General features: G+C 43.8%; 1 protein-coding gene across 2 annotated transcripts; it reads left to right on the forward strand.

Moving 5' to 3' along the window:
* Positions 1–451: 451 nt before the first annotated feature.
* Il1r2 (interleukin 1 receptor type 2) lies at positions 452–17,453 on the forward strand. Of its 2 annotated transcripts, XM_026408622.2 has the most exons (8): positions 452–531; positions 1,133–1,391; positions 6,495–6,675; positions 9,158–9,336; positions 11,572–11,630; positions 13,495–13,630; positions 15,236–15,378; positions 17,311–17,453. In XM_026408622.2, the coding sequence occupies exons 1-8, from the start codon at positions 465–467 to the stop codon at positions 17,451–17,453; spliced, it is 1,167 nt and encodes a 388-aa protein (XP_026264407.1). In that variant the 5' UTR covers positions 452–464. The 2 variants fall into 2 exon arrangements, with proteins under 2 accessions (XP_026264407.1, XP_026264408.1); XM_026408623.2 differs by lacking the exons at positions 15,236–15,378; positions 17,311–17,453 and having other exon boundaries at positions 9,158–9,332; positions 11,568–11,630; positions 13,495–13,634.
* The last annotated feature ends 645 nt before the right edge of the window (positions 17,454–18,098 follow it).

The following is an 18,098-nucleotide window of genomic DNA, read 5'->3' on the forward strand; positions in this document are numbered from 1 at the left end:
AGGGGTGGAGGGGGATGCGATTTTGCACAGGAAGGCGAGGGAAGGCCTCAGGGCCATGGTGGTGAAGACCTCGGGGAGGGGCGGGCAGTGGCCTCTGCTGAGGAGAGGGTGCCTGGGGAAGGAGCAGGGGTCTGTGAGGTACATTTCTGGGCAGAAAGAAACAGGATATGAGACCCCTGTTTTAAGGGGTCATTAGGCCTTCCAGGGTTTGCCTGAAGGAATGTTCAGTGAACAGAGCCATAGAGAAGCAAATCTAAAAGTTTTGAGTTTTCTTATTAAAAAATCTAGGAAGAAAATTCCCATCATCAGGGGAAGCGTTGAGATGATTCCCTGGGACCATCTTCAGGGGATTCTCTCTGCCGGGGCTCCTGACTGTTGGTGACCCCTGGGTCTCCTCCTTTAGGCTGCAGCAGGCTGGACCTCAGATCTCCACTTCCTGTGTCCTCTGGAAATTACCAGGCACAATGTTCATCTTGTACGTGTGGATAATGGGTCTTTCAGCCTTCACTGTTCAGCCCGAAGAGCACACAGGTAAGGAGCACATCTTGTAGGGAGAGGGCTGGCCTGAGCTTCTCTGGGGAAAGCTCTCTAGTGAGGTTTTCTTATTATCAAAAGGCAAGATATAAATATGCATGCCCTGGTGGGTGGCAGGGGCTTCTAGCCCATCCTGTGTGCTGCAACCTGGGTGAGGGTCCTGCCAAGAAACTCAGCAAAGAAGTGGTGGGCTTGCCCTGAGCACGTGGTTCCTTTGAGTTTTAACCACACAGCTTGTCAAAAGGAAGATTCTCCATCTGAATTTAGCGGACATCTATGTTTAATGTCAACAAATAAAAAACATGTCCAAAAGTTTGAATTTTTTTGGGGGGAGAGGGGGTCACAAAGTAACCTGATTTAACTTTCCCAACAGAATGTGAACCAGAATTGAGAGTGGCCCTGAACTTGTCATCTGAGATCGCAGCAGAGGGTGTTCATGGCCTGTGGGTGCTGTCACTTTCTCTCAGGACATGGGACATCTTCTTCAGATGTGCTATGCTCCTCTGTTAGGACCAGCCTTAGTCTGGGACCCAGGGAGGTTCTGTGATCTGGGCGAGTTTGGGGCCTAAAGCCTGACTGTCACCTCTTTGTCCTTCAGTGGCTGCAGGAGACTGCCAGTTTCGTGGCAAGCATTACAAAACCGAATTCAGGGTGGAAGGGGAGCCTGTGGTTCTGAGGTGCCCCCAGGTGTGGTCTCGGTTTGGGGCCTCCATCAGCCCCCAGGCCCTTCTGACCTGGCGTAAAAACAACTCTGCTCAAATGATCCCAGAAGGGCCACGGATGTGGGCAGAGGACGGCGCTCTCTGGGTTTTACCAGCCTTGAGGGAGGACTCCGGCACCTACGTCTGCACTGTCAGGTAGGCCCCTGTGGGGTGGGCCTGGGCAGTGGGGCTCCAGCAAAAGTGGACCCTTGGCTGTGCTTTAATTAGCTTTTTTTTTTTTTTGCTGCTCTGACTAAAAGACCTGACAAGAACCACTGTAGAAGAGAAAAAGGTTATTTGGGGGCTCACGTTTCAGGGGTCTTAGTCCATAGACAGCCTACTCCATTCCTCGGGGCTCAAGGTGAGGCAGGACATCATGGCAGGAGTGTGTGGCAGAGGGAAGCAGCTCACATGATGACGAGGACGCAGAGAGAGACTCCACTCAGCTGGTACAAAATATATGCCCCAAAGGCTTGTCCCCAAGGTCCCTCTCCTCCAGCCACACCCTATCTGCTCGCAGTTACCACTCAGTTAATCCCTAACGGATAAATTTACTGATGAGGTGAAGGCTCTCAGAACCCCACCTTTTCATCTCTAAACCTTCTTGCATCCTCTCACACAAGAGCTTTTGGGGAGCAGTTCATATCTAAACCACAACAGGAGCTTCTTCCATGTTAGTCTGGATTTCAAAATCCAGTGCACAGGTAAGAATCCACATTATGTTCATCTCACTGCTCCTGAAATACCCCTCACCTGGCCATTCTCCTGGCTCCCTCCCTTCTTTCATTGATTTAGACTTTGCTCAGATGTCACTGCTTTGGAAGGGGCCTCCCTAGTCATGTCAGCGGACACAGCACTCTGTCCCCTCTCCTTGCCCTGTGCTATTTCTCTCCATAGCCCTTTCCCCATCTGACACATCTGTGTGAGTTTATGGATTTAACATTTGTCCATCTGTCAGAAGAACATAAGCCCCGGGAGAGTAGGGACTTGGCCTGTTTTTTTCGCTGATGAGTCCACGTGGTAGGGCTGCAAGAAATAAGGTAGAATCCTAAGTGGAGTTTTAAAGCTGGATGGGTTCTTACGAATGAATGAAGCTGACTGCTGTTTGTTTGGACAAGGGAACCAAATTTGCTCAGACAGCTCTTCCAGTGGAATCCGTGAGCCCTGAATGGTCCTCCCTTATTTCTACCTGGTGTTTTTTTTTTTTTTAAAGTAGAAAATTGTAGTAAAATACACATCACATAAATTTTGCCATTGTAACTAATGTCAAGCATACAGTTCAGTCGCATTAAAAATGCTCCCTTGGTTGTGCAGCTATGACCACCGTTTGTCTCCAGGATGTTTTCTTATTCTCACACAGAAAAACTGTCCCAATTAAACAACAGCCCCCCATTCCCTCCCCATCCTCAGCCCCTGGAAACCGCCATTCCAACCCTTCCTCTCTAGGAATTTGAAGGCTAGACACTTCACCTGAGTGCGGTGATGCAGGATCTGTTATTCTGCGACTAGCTTATTCACTCAGCCTAGTGACCTTGAGGTTCGTCCATGTCACAGCCTGTGCCAGAATTTCCTAAGACTGAGTAATGTCATTCCACATTCTGTTTAGACATTTAGGCATCTGGAGACACTTGGGGTTTTTTTGCTGTATAGGTCTTCTGAATAATGCCAATCTGAACATGAGGTAGGCAAATATCTGTTCAAATCCCTATATTCAATTTTCTTGGTCTGTATACCCAAAAGATCATATGGCAGTTCTGTTTGATTTTTTTGAGGAACTGCCATGCTGTTTGTCACAGTGGCGGTGCCATTTTACATTCTTACAAGGGTTCTATTTTTCCGTGTACTTGCCAACACTAGATTTTTTTTTTTTAAAGAGAGAGAGAGAGAGAATTTTTTTTAAAATATTTATTTTTTAGTTTTCGGCGGACACAACATCTTTGTTGGTATGTGGTGCTGAGGATCGAACCCAGGCCGCACGCATGCCAGGCGAGCGCGCTACCACTTGAGCCACATCCCCAGCCCAACACTAGATATTTAAAACATAATTTTATTTATTTGTTTATTTATCTATTAAAATTGCCACCCTGATGTGTGTGTAAAATGGTGTCTCATTGTGGTTTTTGAATCGTATTTTGCTCATTATTAGCATCTTCTGATGTGTTTCTTGGCCATTTGTGTATCTTCTATGGAGAAGTATCTATGCAAGTTGCCCATTTTTAAAATTGTATTTGTTGTTATTGTTGAGTTGCAGGATTTATTTATGTATCTTGATATTAACCACTTATCAGATATATAACTTGCAAACATTTTCTCCCATTCTATGGGTTGATTATTCACTCTAATAGTGTCCTTTGATGCATATACTTTTTTATTTAATTTTTTTAACTTGTTTTAATTAGTTATACATGACAGTAATTCCAGTTTTACCTATTTTTTTTTCTTCAATTGCCTGTGTTTTGGGTGTTAAGAACATCACTGCCAAAGCCAATGTCATGAGGCATTTGCCCTGTTTCTTCTAGGAATTTTGTAGTTTAGCCCTTACATTGGGTCTTTCCTCCATTTTGAATTAATTTTTATGTAAGGTGTGAATGAGGGTCCAGCTTCATTTTTCATGTGTTTATCTGGTCTTTCCAGAACCATTTGTTGAAAAGACGGTCCTTTCCCCACTTGAAGGATAAAGTTCTAGGCCTGCTGGAGGTGACATTAAAAGTTTCCTGCCTTAGTTCTTCTGAAAGGGTAGGGCAGCCCCTTAGCTTGACTGGGAAATAGCATTTCTGGACTTTTCTCTTCATCCCTCCCCAGGGTTCTGTTCACCCCCTTCCACCAACTCGCTTCAGAGTCCTTGAAGATTTCATAAACTCATGTAAGGAGCCATTGTGCCCAGGAATATTGATAGGTAGAATGAAAACCAAAGAAATGGACATTCTTAGAACAGGGAATTACTGGTGAATAGAAGAGCTTCAGACATCAGTCTCAGACCTAGGTAGTGTGTGTATGTGAGAGAAAGAGAGAGAGATGGAGTGTGGAGAGAGAGAGAGAGAGAGAGAGAGAGAGAGAGAGAGAGAGAGAGAGAGAGAGAGATATTGATTGTGTGTGTGTGTGTGTGTGTGATGCCGAGAATCTTCAAGCCGAGAATCTTCAAATCAATCCCATCCTGACACTACCATCTATACACCTAGCTCCTGCTGTAATTTGGGGCCAGGTTCAAACCTATCAATGAACTTCACCTGGGAAGCAGGCAAGCCATCTCCTACTTCCCTATCAAGGAAACCTGGATGTGTGATTTCAATGCATAATTTTTCTGTCTTTTTTTCAGGGTAAAAAATTCTAACTTTCTCTCAGGGGCATTATTTGGAAAACATAATGGTATAGTACAAAGAAATGAAACTTGGGGTCAGAAAGACAGAGGAGAATCTTAGCCCTTCTCTTTCTATCTGGCTGGAACCTTGGTCTTATTACTTGACTTTTATGGGTCTTAGTTTTTCCCCTGTAAAGAGATTTCTTAAGATGGCTATGTGAGGTAACAGCATGTGAAGAATTCATGGGGAAAGCCCAGGTTGGTGGTTAATAAATATGGAAATGCCTGGTCCTTCTTAAGGAAGTACTTAGGTCTACTGATGTGACACTGTGCAAACATCAAGGAGAGGTGAGCAAAGTCACATTTGTTTTAAAGTTAGTTTTTATACTGGATTAAAAAAAAAATCCTAGTTAGTGCCTTTATTTTATTTTTGTAGGAAAATAAGAGATTCTAAGATTGAGGGGCAGTGGAAATCCCCATGTGTGCCAAGTTTTCTTTGCACGTGGGAAAGTTTACCTGCTTGACCTCCAGGACTCTCTTTCCACTGTAAGAGTGGGATTTAACAGAGTGAAAATCACCAGCAGTTGCTATAACATTCGTTGGCATTTACAGTCATAGGGCATAAGGCTGCCCTATCCTGTGACTTTTATGACCTTGTGATTTAGAACCCATGTAGCCTTTCTGTCACTCAAAATAGTCAAAATGATACTGCTGGAGCAAGCAGCGCCCCCCATCTCTGTCTCTTGCCCAAGGGGAATTACCAGATCAATGATGTGAACAAGTTTGTGACTCTAGTTATGTCTGGTAAGTTTGGTTTGCCCTAATTTATGTTTTTTTTTTTTTCCCAGAAACCCACAGGGTTTCCAGACTTGATTTCATTTCTTTGTAGCTACCCAGCCTTAGGAAATTCATTTTTTGTTATTAATTTCCCTCATCTGAAAATGATATAATAACCCTACCTCAGAGGACAAATGAAATGATGCAGGTAGAGCACCCAGCTCAGGACCTGGCATGTGCCGAGTCGCTGTGACCAGGTCTTGATGATGATTGTTCAGGTGTGCACTGTTCTTTGAACCTGTCCCCGTTGGCATTTCTTTCACCTGCAGTGAAATTATGTAATTTTCAAGGTGAGAGTTAATTTTTTTTTTTTTGCATTTCTTTGTGCATAAAAGGTTTGTTTATCTATTTTTCCTTTTTTCCCCCTCCCAAACCAGATATGAAATATAATACAGATACTGACTGGCCTTATCCATTTGAATTAATGATTTTTTACTCTCGGATAGTAACTTCTTACCACATTTCTTTCATGTATTTTTCGCACTTTGTCGCTTCTTTGAATAGATGTTGTTATCTATTTTTCTGGGCAAGTGATTCTTACCCCACGTACAAAACCCATCCTCCTTGCCTCTGTGGATATGTCCCGTGTCTCAGGTAGCTAGGAACTTAGCTGGGATAATTAGGTTTTCCTACTTTATTGTATATGTTGGATGCTGGGATTGAACCGAGGGTCTCCCACATGCTAGATGAACACTCTGCCACTGAGCGCCAGCCCCAACCTTTTTATTTTGAGCCGGGGGTCACTAAGTTGGTGGGGGTCTCGCTAAATTGCTGAGGCTGGCCTTGAACCTGCGGTCCTCCTAAGTCTTGGTATGGCAGGTATGTGCCTCCTGCCCGTTTAGTTAAACCCTTTTGAAGAGGACTTGGGGATTTCTTCATGGCTTTGAATGGTATTGAAATCAGGCTCCTGAAGGGTCCCTTTGTGAAAAGCGTAGGCCACATTCCTGCTTCTGTGTAGCAATTATGATGTTCTGTTCTTTGTACCTAAAGATTTAAAAGAAACAGACAAAACTAACCAAGAGAATGCAGACTCAGAGTTTGGTAGGGTTGGGGAAATTATTCTTGATTTCGTTTACTTTTACTTTGTCTCGCCATTCATCATCTCCCCTGCCTTTTTAAAACAGAAATGCTTCCCACTGTGATGAAATGTCCATTGAGCTCAGAGTTTTTGAGAACACAGAAGCTTCCCTACCGTTCATCTCCTACTCGCAAATCCTGACCTTGTCTGCCTCTGGGTTGTTAGCGTGCCCTGATCTGAGGGAATTCACCCGGAACAGAACTGACGTGAAGACTCGGTGGTACAAGGTACAGCTCTGAAAATTCCATTTGATTAGAATGTGTTGGGAGAGTCATAGAAAAGATACATGATATCCATTTCTGAAGACAATACTTTCACTTGTATTCATATGTGTCTATGTCATATACTTATCTTTGAAATGCGTATATATTAAATGATTAAAAATGGTGATAATTAATGTCTTCTTTACATGGCTTGAGAAACATTCCTCAAAATTATGATTTGTGAAGTCAGAATTTAAAATGAACCCAGAAGAGGAACAGCTAAAAAAAAATATAGATTTTTACTTGGTCATTCGTTATTTTATGTGACAATTTTATACATTTTAAAGTTTTTTTTTTAAAGCACCTGACAATTAATTTTTGGGCTGAAGAAGTAAATATGAACACAGGTTTCCCCCTCACTGGTTGAATAAATATCAAATATGATAATGGTTCTTAGTGAGATCATTGGAAAGTTAAAGAAAAGAGCCGGCTCTTGGACTAATCAGCAGGGAGCTATGTGTAGACCTCACCTGTTTTTGTGCAATTCATAAGCTAAGGATAGTTTTCACTTTTAAAAATGTTTTTTTTTTTTTTTTTTTTTTTTTAAATGGAATTGTCCCATAGCATTAACTGTTATCTGAAATTCAATTTTACTGAGACTCAGCCACGGGCATTTGGGGCTGCACTGTCTGTGGCTGATTTCACACTGCAGAGGACCAGGCAGACTGTGAGCTTCCAGAAATATTTACTATCTGGCCCTTTCCTGAAAAAGTTTGCCAATATTTGACATAGGCCATCGGCCGGTAACTGAAAACTATATCTACAGATATATATATATATATATATATATATATATATATATATGTATATATATATATATATATATAAAATTGGTTAACAGTGGAAACTATGAGATGATTTTCTTAAAGTAGACATTAGCCATCTCCTATGAAGAAGCCCAGTCAGCTGTAGAAGACTTCTCTTTTGTTTTAGAAAGAGCTTGAAGAGGGCAAATAAAAGATTTTTGCCTGGAGAGGAAAAAGAGAACAGATCTGGAGAAAATAGGTCTGGATTTAAACCCTTTTCCTTCATTTAGCCTAAGCCAAACGACTTTCTTTTTCTTTTTGTTTTCCCCTTTGGGACCAGGGATTGAATCCTGTGATATTTAACCACTGAGTCATCTCCCCAGCCCTGTTTTTAATTTTAATTTTGAGACAAGGTCTCACTAAGTTGCTTGGGGCCTTGATAAATTGCTGAGGCTGGCTTTGAACTTGCAATCCTCCTGCCTCAGCCCATTGAGCTGCTGGGATTAGAGGTGTGGCCACAGTGCTGGGCTACTTCACCTCTGTAACCTGTTTCTGTTGTAAAACAGCATTTAGTTAATCTGCTCTGAAGTTTCAATGGAGTGGCGTGTATGAAACGCTTAGCTCAGTGCTTGATGGATAAAGAGGCTGGACGGCACTGGCTCCCTCCATAATTATGCTAAGCATTACTGGGCAGGCACTATGTCCAGGCCCCTTCTAACCTTGCCAACAAGTAGCCCAGCCAAGCAGGGATTGTTGATCTCTCCGCTTCCCAGATGACAGGAAACATCAGGAATTTACCCAAGGTCTCCCGGCTGGTGGGCGGTGAAGGCCAAACCCTAGCCCTGTTCCTCACATAGCATCGGAACAACTACCTTGCATATTTGACTACTCACGCTAGGAAACACGAGACCCCTCCTTTTAATGAGATGTATGATAAAGCAACACGGCGTGAGCCGTGTGGCCAACTATTTCAGTTGTGTCTGTGTCATTTCAGAGTAAGATTCTGAAATGACTCATGATTTCATTTGACTATTGTAAGCTTTGGTTTTGAAAGAGATGTTCCCCAGGACATGCTGTTCTCATGAGGATGTTTTCTTGAATTTTATTCCACTTCTCTGAGTGTATTGGAGGTCTCATTCTTGTGGGTTCTATTCTTCAGAGAATCCCCAGAACGTGGTGTTTATAGGAAAAGTGTAGATCATTTCTCCCACTTAGTTTCTTTTTTTCCCAACAAATCTTTCTTTATTGTACCAAAAATTGAAATAATTTTTAAAGTAATTACTGAATCATTATCTTTTCTAAATATGGTTGTCCAAAGTCATCGTGACGATTTAATAGTGATCTTCCTGGGTATTTCCCGAGGCCAGTAGGAAGCAGTTGAACAAGAAATAAAGTTGTATTTTAAATGGCCTATTTTTCCAAGAAGAGTGCATCTCTTTTTCATATCTGTACTTGAACAAATATGCTTTAAATATCTTGGCTAAACAAATCAAGCCAGTTTATTTGTTTTATATGTTGACAAATTTCTTTTCCTAAAAATACAAGCTAAAATTATGCCCAAAGCATAAAATCAGTGAAGTAAATGCCAGGGCAATTCTTGGGTTGCAAATTCAACACTGGTTGATTTTGATGATGCAGATCATAGCTTTTGAGATATGTATTATCATATAATGTAATTATCAAATATATTTTCCCTCAAGGGTTCTGTCCCTTTGGATGAAAACAATGAGAAATTTATAAGTGTGGAGGGGACCACACGCTTACTCATACATGATGTATCTGTGGAGGATGCGGGCTACTACAAATGTGCCATAACATTTGCCCACGAGGGCAGGCGATACAACGTCACTAGGAACGTCAAACTCCGCGTCAATAGTAAGTACTTACCACCAAGGTGCCTGTCCTTCCTGGTTCAAGAACAAGCGTCAGAGCAAATTCAGTTCACAAAGAATCCCTAGAATATCTTTGGTATGAAAGCAAAGGAAAACAGATAGGACTGTCCAAAAGCATCAGGCTAATAAGCCATCAGGGTGGTGGTGTGAGGAAAGGTGAATTACCCTGAGTGGTAATGAGATGGAGGCTAAAACTCACCACAATGGTTTCCTTGGATATTTTCTTCCAAAAGATAGCATCAAAGATTTGCTCCTACAGGGCTGGCGATCAGAACATGGCTGCTGCAACTTCATATATAATTTAGAATATTAGGATCTTACTGGATTTTTCAACCAGAAGGTTCTGCATCAGCTTATCCAGTGGAAATTCCTTTCTCTATTTTTTTTTTTCTCCTAAGGTGTGTTGGATGGCCTTTGGTACAGGTTGAGTACCACCAATCTGAGATACTTGGGGCCAGAAGTATTAAGGGTTTTTGATTGTTTCCCTCCAGACTTTGGGATATTTGCATATACATAATGAAATACCTTGGGAAGGGATCCAAATCCGAACATGAAATTAAATTATATTTCATGTACAACTTATGCACGTAAGGTTAATTTTATAAAGTATTTAAAATAATTCTATGTATGAAGCAAAGTTTCATGGTGTGGAACTTTTCACTTGTGGCATCATGACGGTGCTCAAGAAATTTCAGATTTTGGAGTGTTTCAGATTTTGAATTCTCGGATGAGGGTGGTTAGCCTGTACCAGGATTAATTATACTTGAAAACACAGTCGTGAACAGGACTGGCTAGCATTTAACATTTGCTGGACATATATTGCTCACCTCCTGTGTGCCAGACATAGAATTAGGTGCAAGGGGCAGAGGATGCGTGAGTTTTGGACTCTGTCCTGGGAAGTATGCCACTTTCCTTACCTACCGAATGCCACAATTGGATTCTTCCAAGGGGACTTATAATGAGCCTGTGAAGGAGACTTTTCCTAGAGAATCCAGAGATTGTTTTATTATAAGGAACATCACCTCTTCCATAAGCGGAAGTCCCTAGATTTCCATTTCTTTTTCTGTCCTGCAGAGAATTCATGCATCTTAACTTCTTGTTCCTCCACAGCCAGTTTGACTTGAGCTGTTCTTTCCTCCAGTCCCTGATGGTGATCCCACTCATGCCATACTGCCCAGGAGCACTAGGGGGCGGCCGCCCTACATATCACACTGAGTAGCGAAAGGACCCGCTGCGCGCAGCGACTCTCAAGGGTGGCTGGGTGGGTGGGGGGATGCTGGACCAGCAGGGGCCTCAGCACCTGGGTACTGATGACTCAAGCAAAATCTCAGGTCTCACGCAGAAGTACTAAATCAGAGACTGGATGCCGAGGGGCTGCCATCTGTCTCATCAGCCCTCCCTCGGGGAGGCTGGTGCACCCTCACGTTTGAGTCATGGAGATAAGCTTCTTTCTCTTACCTGACTGCCTCCACCTGCCTATGATGGCAATGTGACGTGGAAAAGAGGAATAAGCCTCTGGCCACCGTCACGAATCCCTCTGCTCCTGCACCCAGGCCTAATGCTTACTCACGGGAGGATTTCAAAATACTCTCTCATAGAAGGGAGGATGGTGAGGCCGGGGTGCAGACAGCTCCCAGCTTTCACCGCACCCACCCCGACGTTTCTGCTCCACTTCAGGCGTCCAGTGTGCTCAAGCTGGTTCCCATTCCCAGAGTTTGGTCTCCTCCATTAACAAGACACGGAGCAGCCACAGCTGGGTTACTGCATTTCTCACCCAGTATGGCATTAGCTTTACAAACAGATGGCCCTCCAGCCCCTGTGCCTGCTCTTGAAGAAGCTTCAGTGTTCTGTGTAGGCATCCTGGGGTGGGGGGACCTTTGTGTAAGACCTATCCCCGTGGGCATCATCAACACACCTTCAGGAAGCCTGGGAAGGCAATGGTTAATGGTTGATCACCGAGCAAAGAACAAAGCCCGACTGTCAGTGGAATGTGCAACTGTGGCCTCTTCCAGTAATGTCTCTGCTGGGAAAAGCATTGGCCAAAGATGCTCGATTTCGTGGAGAGCCTATTTCCTTTGCCAGACAAAAGGTCAGTTCCCACAATGACTGGCCCCACTGTGAAGGAGAACTTGGTTGATGAGCTGAACAATGAAACCTGAGTCTCACATTGAAGTGAAGGCTTCCCTAATGGAATCTCTTTTCCTTACATCTTTCTCAGAAAGAAAAGAGGAGACCATTCCTGTGATTATTTCTCCCCTCCAGACCATATCAACATCTCTGGGTAAGGCATGCAAGTACCGTCCCACCCATGTGCCTGCAGTGGTGCCTGAAATCACATTGTCTGGGGGTTGGGACCTTGTGTCTGCTGACCACACCATACCTGTCCCTGGAGGGTGGCAGTGTGCCTGGGTGGGGACCTTAGGACTCAGTGTAAGGGCTGAGATGACAAACGGGAGGGAACATTTTTTGTTGTTAAAAATGATATTATTAGAAAGCAAGGATACTTCACTTCATGAATATCCTACCTACAAAAATTTAAATGTAGAAAGCTGGACATTTTGCCAGCTGTTATTAATTGTAGGAAAAGATGAACAGCACGAAACCCTTACAGAGCTTCACTTTTAGTAAATGTAAAGTAATTCACAAAATTACCAAAATGTGGCTCATCTTTCTGAGACTCCACTGGTTAGGTGACTTCAGCAGTGGTCAGAGACAGTTTCTTGACACCGCAGTAGCTATCAACAGGTTGAGTAACATGTTGAAGATGACCAGCCAAGTTCCCCTTTTTCACCCTAACTGAGCACAGGCTGTCCTGGCTGGCACACTTCCTTTTCAGTCCCTCATAGTAGGCAGTGAGGGTGCATAAGTGGGCGGTACTAACAGCGGTTGATGAGAGTGTTGAGTTGGGATGGCTGTGTATTGAGCATTTACGGTGTCTAATGGGATCTATTTGATCCCAGCATCCTCTCTGTGGGAAGGTGCTAATTCCATTTTTCACAAGGAAAAGCCGCCCAGGGAGTCATGGCAGCTTAGTGAAGTTCAAAAAGCCACACTCAGGGGCAGGCTGGGCTAGAGATTGAGGTCTGTGTGTCAACACGCACACCCTTTTGTGTGTTTGTGTTGGTATAATAGACTGGTAGGTCTGAGGCTCATTTATCAAGCCCTGGCTACGGAGTGCTTTAGAGAAATGGTTTTTCACTTCTGTTTGGCCTTGGGTTTGAGTTTTTAATTTTAAATGGAGGCCATAGGAAGATGGCTTTTGAGCTGTTGCGGGGATAGCTGGCTGCTACATGAATTGCATCCTGCATGGCCACCTTGACTCTGGAAAGTACTAGGAAACCAGGGCAGTGGGGACACTGGTTGGTGCTCCCTGGATGCCAGTGCCCCAGCTCCCATTGCCCTCTGCTGAGTGAAACCCGGTTCCCCACCAATTGCTTTCAGCGTACTGCAGTGCATGGTGCCGTCATGTGACCTGGATTTAACGCACTCCCATGGCTGGGGGAAGCGTTTAAAGTCACTGGAGTGGCAGAGGATGGGGAAGGGAGGGCATTCTGAGCCTGAAGTGGGACTAGGTGCATTAAAAGACACCCCATAGGATACATATTCCCAGGAGGAGGAAACAATTGGGCAGGATTTACCTTTTCCTTTGGTGACTTACGAAGAGGCCTTATAGGGGTGCCCAGCGCCATCACACTACATAACTGTAGAGGGCGCTGTCCTTAGAAATGAAATTGGATTTTAGAGGGTTAATCCTAAATGCCAGCCACCTTGGAGTTCTGGGGGGGGGCGGGGGGGAAGGTTCATGTTGAGAGCAGCCGTGGGCAAAGAGAGAGAATCTGCACATGGATCTGGATTTGTCTGGGATCCATGGTGGAAGAAGGCAGCCACTGAATTCAGAATGTCCCAGAGAAAAGGAGTGGTCCTGGGGAAGTCAAGCTGAATATTAAATAGTAACGCTCTGTGTGAACAGAATTATTCGGGGAAACTAATTTTCCTTCTAGAAACTAACTGGCCAGTGAGGAGTGTTTGAGAAGACAAGGAGGGGGGTGCCCTGCTTTGGCTTGTGGACAGACGTGAGGATCTGGGGTGACGCTTTTGCCCATGCTGGGTGCTGATGCTGGATGTGCGTGTCTTGCTAAACACAGGGTCCAGCCTGACCATCCCGTGTAAGGTGTTCCTGGGAGCCGGCACACCTGACACCACCCTGCTGTGGTGGACAGCTAACAGCACCCAAATCGAGAGCGCCTACCCGGGAGGCCGAGTGACCGAGGGGCCGCGCCAGTAAGTGGGTGAGGGCCTTCTGTCGTGAGACCTCTGTCGTTTCCCTCTTCCTTCTGGAGACAATGTCCCATCCAGCCTATCAATCGGACACACCTACCACAGTAAAAGTAACTTTTGGGGGTGGTTTCACACAGTTTGAGTTTTGAATTTTAAAATTTCTATTTTGCTAAAAATTATCTTGAGAATCAGACTTTTTCTAGACCCAGGTGAGTTAAGTTTCAGTTGAGTAGTTGGTATGGATGTTGCATTTTGTCGCTGTTTTTAAAGATTTATTTCTTGATTTTTGCAGGCTTAAAAAAAAACGTTTCTCTTTGCCACTTGGCAACCTCACTCTCGAATATTTTCATAAATCCCGACAAAAGACTGAGAGCTAACTCCAGTATTTGTACTGATGCCTCTTCTTTTTCTTGGGGGAATCGTAAGCTGTCAGAGTGTCTAATCAAAGAAAGAATGCAGTTCTCATAAGCAGTCATCTCCAGAAAATGTTTGCTCACTCTGAATCTAGAAGCACCAGACTTCATACATGGGAGGCATTTGTGTGAGAGAAAGGGAAACCGTTCCACGATCCAAATCCTACAGTGTTCTTTAAATTTATCGTTTTTGATGCTTTGAATCAGCCTGAACTTTTGCTTGCTTTTCTTTTGTCTTTTTTGAAAGAAAAAAATTCTTTCTGGATGCGATTTAGTAGATGAAAAGGTTGTGGATTAGCATAACAGTTGGCTTGCGGAAGACTTGGCCACGACTAGATGCCCTGTGCCAGCTCACTCCTGCTATTCATTTACTTAAAGGAACACATTTTTCTTCCAGATAAAACACAAGCAGTCCCAGTGGATCCATTCCACAAGGTTTTTTATTCATGTAAATAGATAGCAGTGAAGTGTCTTCAGCTTCCGCTGACATTGTGAATGGCAGATATCCTGACTAGAGCTCTTCCACTCTGTCGTCTGCAGCCCTCTGACCTGGACTAGAGTTTCAGAGTGACAGTTGGCAATAGAAATGAGGAGGTGACACTGCTGAGGGATGGAGTCCTACAGGTGTCCTCCTCTTCAATATGTGAATAATTTCTTGGTGAGAGACTCAAGATTCCCCTAAACAAATGTTTCTGTTCCCACTACTGGATCTTTGTTTGTCAAGGGTCTTTAAAAATAAAAATTTTGATTGGGCATGATGGACATGCTTGTAATCCTAGTGACTTGGGAGGCTGAGGCAGGAGGATTGCAAGTTCAAGGCCAGCCTCGGCAATTTAGTGACACTCTGTTTCAAAATAAAAAAAAATAAGATGATAAGGGCTAGGGATATAGGTCAGTGGTACAGCATCTCTGGGTTCAATTCCTCATACCAGAAAAAAAGATCTTTTTCCATCAACCAAACCAAAATGAGAATGTAAGTTGTCAGTCTAACAGAGGTCCTATTACAATGACCAGCATCTTCAATGACACTCTGTCTTCTAAAAGAGGCTTAGAAATTCTCCCAGATAATTATGATGAAAAATCCTCCTAACTTTATGAAACTTCAAATCAATTTAAGCACAATGGGTGCTTCTAGTTTGAGACTGTTTAGATGCCTATGTTTGTACCATGTGTAAGTGAATATTTTCTCACCTAGGGAATATTCAGAAAACAATGAGAACTACATCGAAGTGCCGTTGATTTTTAATCCAGTCTTAAGAGAGGATTTGGATACAGATTTTAAATGTGTCGTCCTTAATACACTGAGTTTTCAGACACTACGAACCACAGTCAAAGAAGGTATGTATATTGGGGACAGAGGAGAAAACAACACGTGGAATGGATGCTGAACAAAGCTACAGGTTCTCCAGAAGATTCCTTGGGTGGTCTTCTTGCATTGCCTGTTAGGAGAGCCCAGAAAAAAAATCTCCTACTTTTAATTTTTTTTTTTTTTTTTTTTTGGTGTGATGGAAGCTGGGAGATCATACTCAAATACAAAGTTCCCATAGCAAAATAAGTTTTGGCAAAGGTTAAATAGCAAAATAGTTTCTGCTATGAACTTTAAGCTACCCTGTGTCCTCCTGTGTGGTTCTGCCTTGGATCACCAGGATCAGCTGTCCTCACGTGGCTTCTAGAAGAGGGTGGGTCATTCTATCCTACAAAAGCCGGATACTGAAAGACACCAGAGTTCAGGGTGGCTTTAAGGTCAAAGCTATTAGGTTACAAGGAGTAAGAGCAAGGCTGTAGCCAAATTAACCCGGTGGCCACTTAAGGACATTGAAAAAAGGAAAGCAAGACCCTCATGTCATCATTTTTGACATTTTTTTTTTTCCTGAACGTTCAAACATTGAGCAGGAAAGGGAGGTGCCGATGAGCTCCTCTCTGTTGACAGACTGCAAAGACAACAGCCCCTAGCCCAAAGCAGTTCCCCTCAGGGATCTCAGTGATGCCTTCTGACGATCCTTGCACATGTCCACATTTTGCTAGGAGGAAACTGTTGGACATACTTTAATTTGGAAGTTTGATGATTTGGCCAAGTTTCAGGAGAGGTATCAACAGCCGGCACAGCTTTGCTCAGCTCTCGGTGCTACCAGAATGGCACCACCTGAGCCACTAGTTAAAAAACACAGATCCGTGGACTCTTCCCAAGTATTCCCAGGTGCGCTTTCCTGGTGGGCAGCTGAAGGTTGCAGTTTCTCAAACTCCTTGCCAATTGAAGTTTGAGAACCAGGACGTATGTGTGAAGCGTGGTGTTTCTGATCATTTTCATAACGAGCAGGCTGGCAGAGAAGACAGTGAGACTGTCACTGTACAGATTTGGACATGGGGATCCCACAAAAAACAGCTTTCTCCCTCTGGGAATCAGACTAGTGAGCCAAAGGGACCCGTGCTCCGTCTGGTCCTGGTGCTGGAAACCTTTCACATTTTTCTGTCACCAGAGCCCTGTGTCTGTGTGTCCTGGGCTGGGCAGGCTGTGACTGAACCCAGAGGGCCCAGGCTGGGCCTTTCCTAAGGACCAATAAGCGTATTCAGCTGACTGCTGAAAAATCACAAGCTTCATTTATTTCTAATCTGGGTGAATTTTTAAGGTATAGGAATCCTCAGGAGAATCAGGTTGAGAGTGTATTGATTCCTGAGTGTCTAACCAGATTATGGCAAACAAAAGCTTAAAAAAGGTGAGATTCTGACTTCAAAAACAATGTGTTTAATAACACCCTGTTCCCATATTTACCATTCAACTTTTGGTTTACAGTTTCTTCCTATATTTCCATAGCCTAGAGATGTCAAGGAATAGAATATGCAATTGCTGGATTTGAGCAATGATCTTGGCATCCGGGACCTTGACTCTGTTTGTTTTCCTTGGTAAATCCTCATGATCTCCATGCTCATTGAAGAAAGGCAGACAGTTCCCTGGCCAAGTCACAGATGGCTCACTGAGGTGTCAACAGACAGCATCTTAAGTGCACAGTGTCCACATTTGGAACACTCGGTCCCTTGGCACGGGCCCCTACTTGGTGATGTTTTTGATTAACAGATCTTATCTAACTTGGATTGTGTCTCTAGTGCCTCAGATGTCATTCTCAAATGTCCTTGATCTTGGCGTAAGGACCCTACTTTCTGGAAACCAGTGGGCATTTACCTGCTTCCTTTTCTCTCTGGAAGCCCACCCTGCCCCTCCTGTTTTGCTGTGAGACACAGTTCCATCCTGATGAGCCTCTGCTTTCCCCACAGCTTCCTCCACGTTCTCCTGGGGCATTGCGCTGGCTCCCTTGTCGCTGGTCTTCTTGGTTTTGGGGGGAATTTGGACGTACAGACGGTGTAAACACAGAACTGGGAAAACACGTGGGCTGACAGCGATCAAGACCGGCCTCTGAGACTTCCCGTCCCAAACCCGTGCAATAAAGGAAGTGGGAATGCCAACTCGATCACCGTCCTCCTCCTCCTTCTTTTTTTATGGGTTCTTTCTGGTTGTATATGACAGTAGAATCCATTTTGACATGATTATCGAAGCACGGAATGCAGCGTGTTCTAATTCAGCTCCAGCACCCCTCCTTCCCCTCCTCTCCCCCACCTCTGTTCCCTTCCCTCTACTGATTTTTTGCCATTTATCCAGTTATTATTATTTTAAAAAAAAAAATTTTATTTATAGATGGACACAGTATCTTTATTTTGTTTATTTAGTTTTTTTTTTTTTTTTTTTAAAATGTGGTGCTGGGGATCGAACCCAGGGCCTCACACCTGCTAGGCAAATGTTCTACCACTGAGCCACCACCCCAGCCCCCATGGTTATTTATTTATTTATTTATTTTTAAATAATTTTGTGCGGATGTTCAGGAGGGTGGGATGCCCTGTGGTGTATTGTTATATGTACACAGGAAAGTTATGTCAGGCTCTTTGCACTGTGTTTCCGTCTCCTCTCCCCACTCCCTTCCCTCCATACTGGCTGGCTCCTTTTGAGGGGACTCTTCTCTCCTTCAGTTGTTAAACAAAGTTGTGGGGGCTGTACTGGACTGAAGTCT

Source organism: Urocitellus parryii, chromosome 12, assembly GCF_045843805.1.
Source record: "Urocitellus parryii isolate mUroPar1 chromosome 12, mUroPar1.hap1, whole genome shotgun sequence".
NCBI lineage: Eukaryota > Metazoa > Chordata > Mammalia > Rodentia > Sciuridae > Urocitellus > Urocitellus parryii.

Bases quoted from the DNA above. Each gene is read 5' to 3' on its own strand.
- Il1r2 (XM_026408622.2), top strand. From the start codon at position 465: ATGTTCATCTTGTACGTGTGGATAATGGGTCTTTCAGCCTTCACTGTT. The intron at 1,392-6,494 runs GTAGGCCCCTGT...TTTTTAAAACAG, and splicing joins ACCTACGTCTGCACTGTCAG to AAATGCTTCCCACTGTGATG. The intron at 11,631-13,494 runs GTAAGGCATGCA...TGCTAAACACAG, and splicing joins GACCATATCAACATCTCTGG to GGTCCAGCCTGACCATCCCG.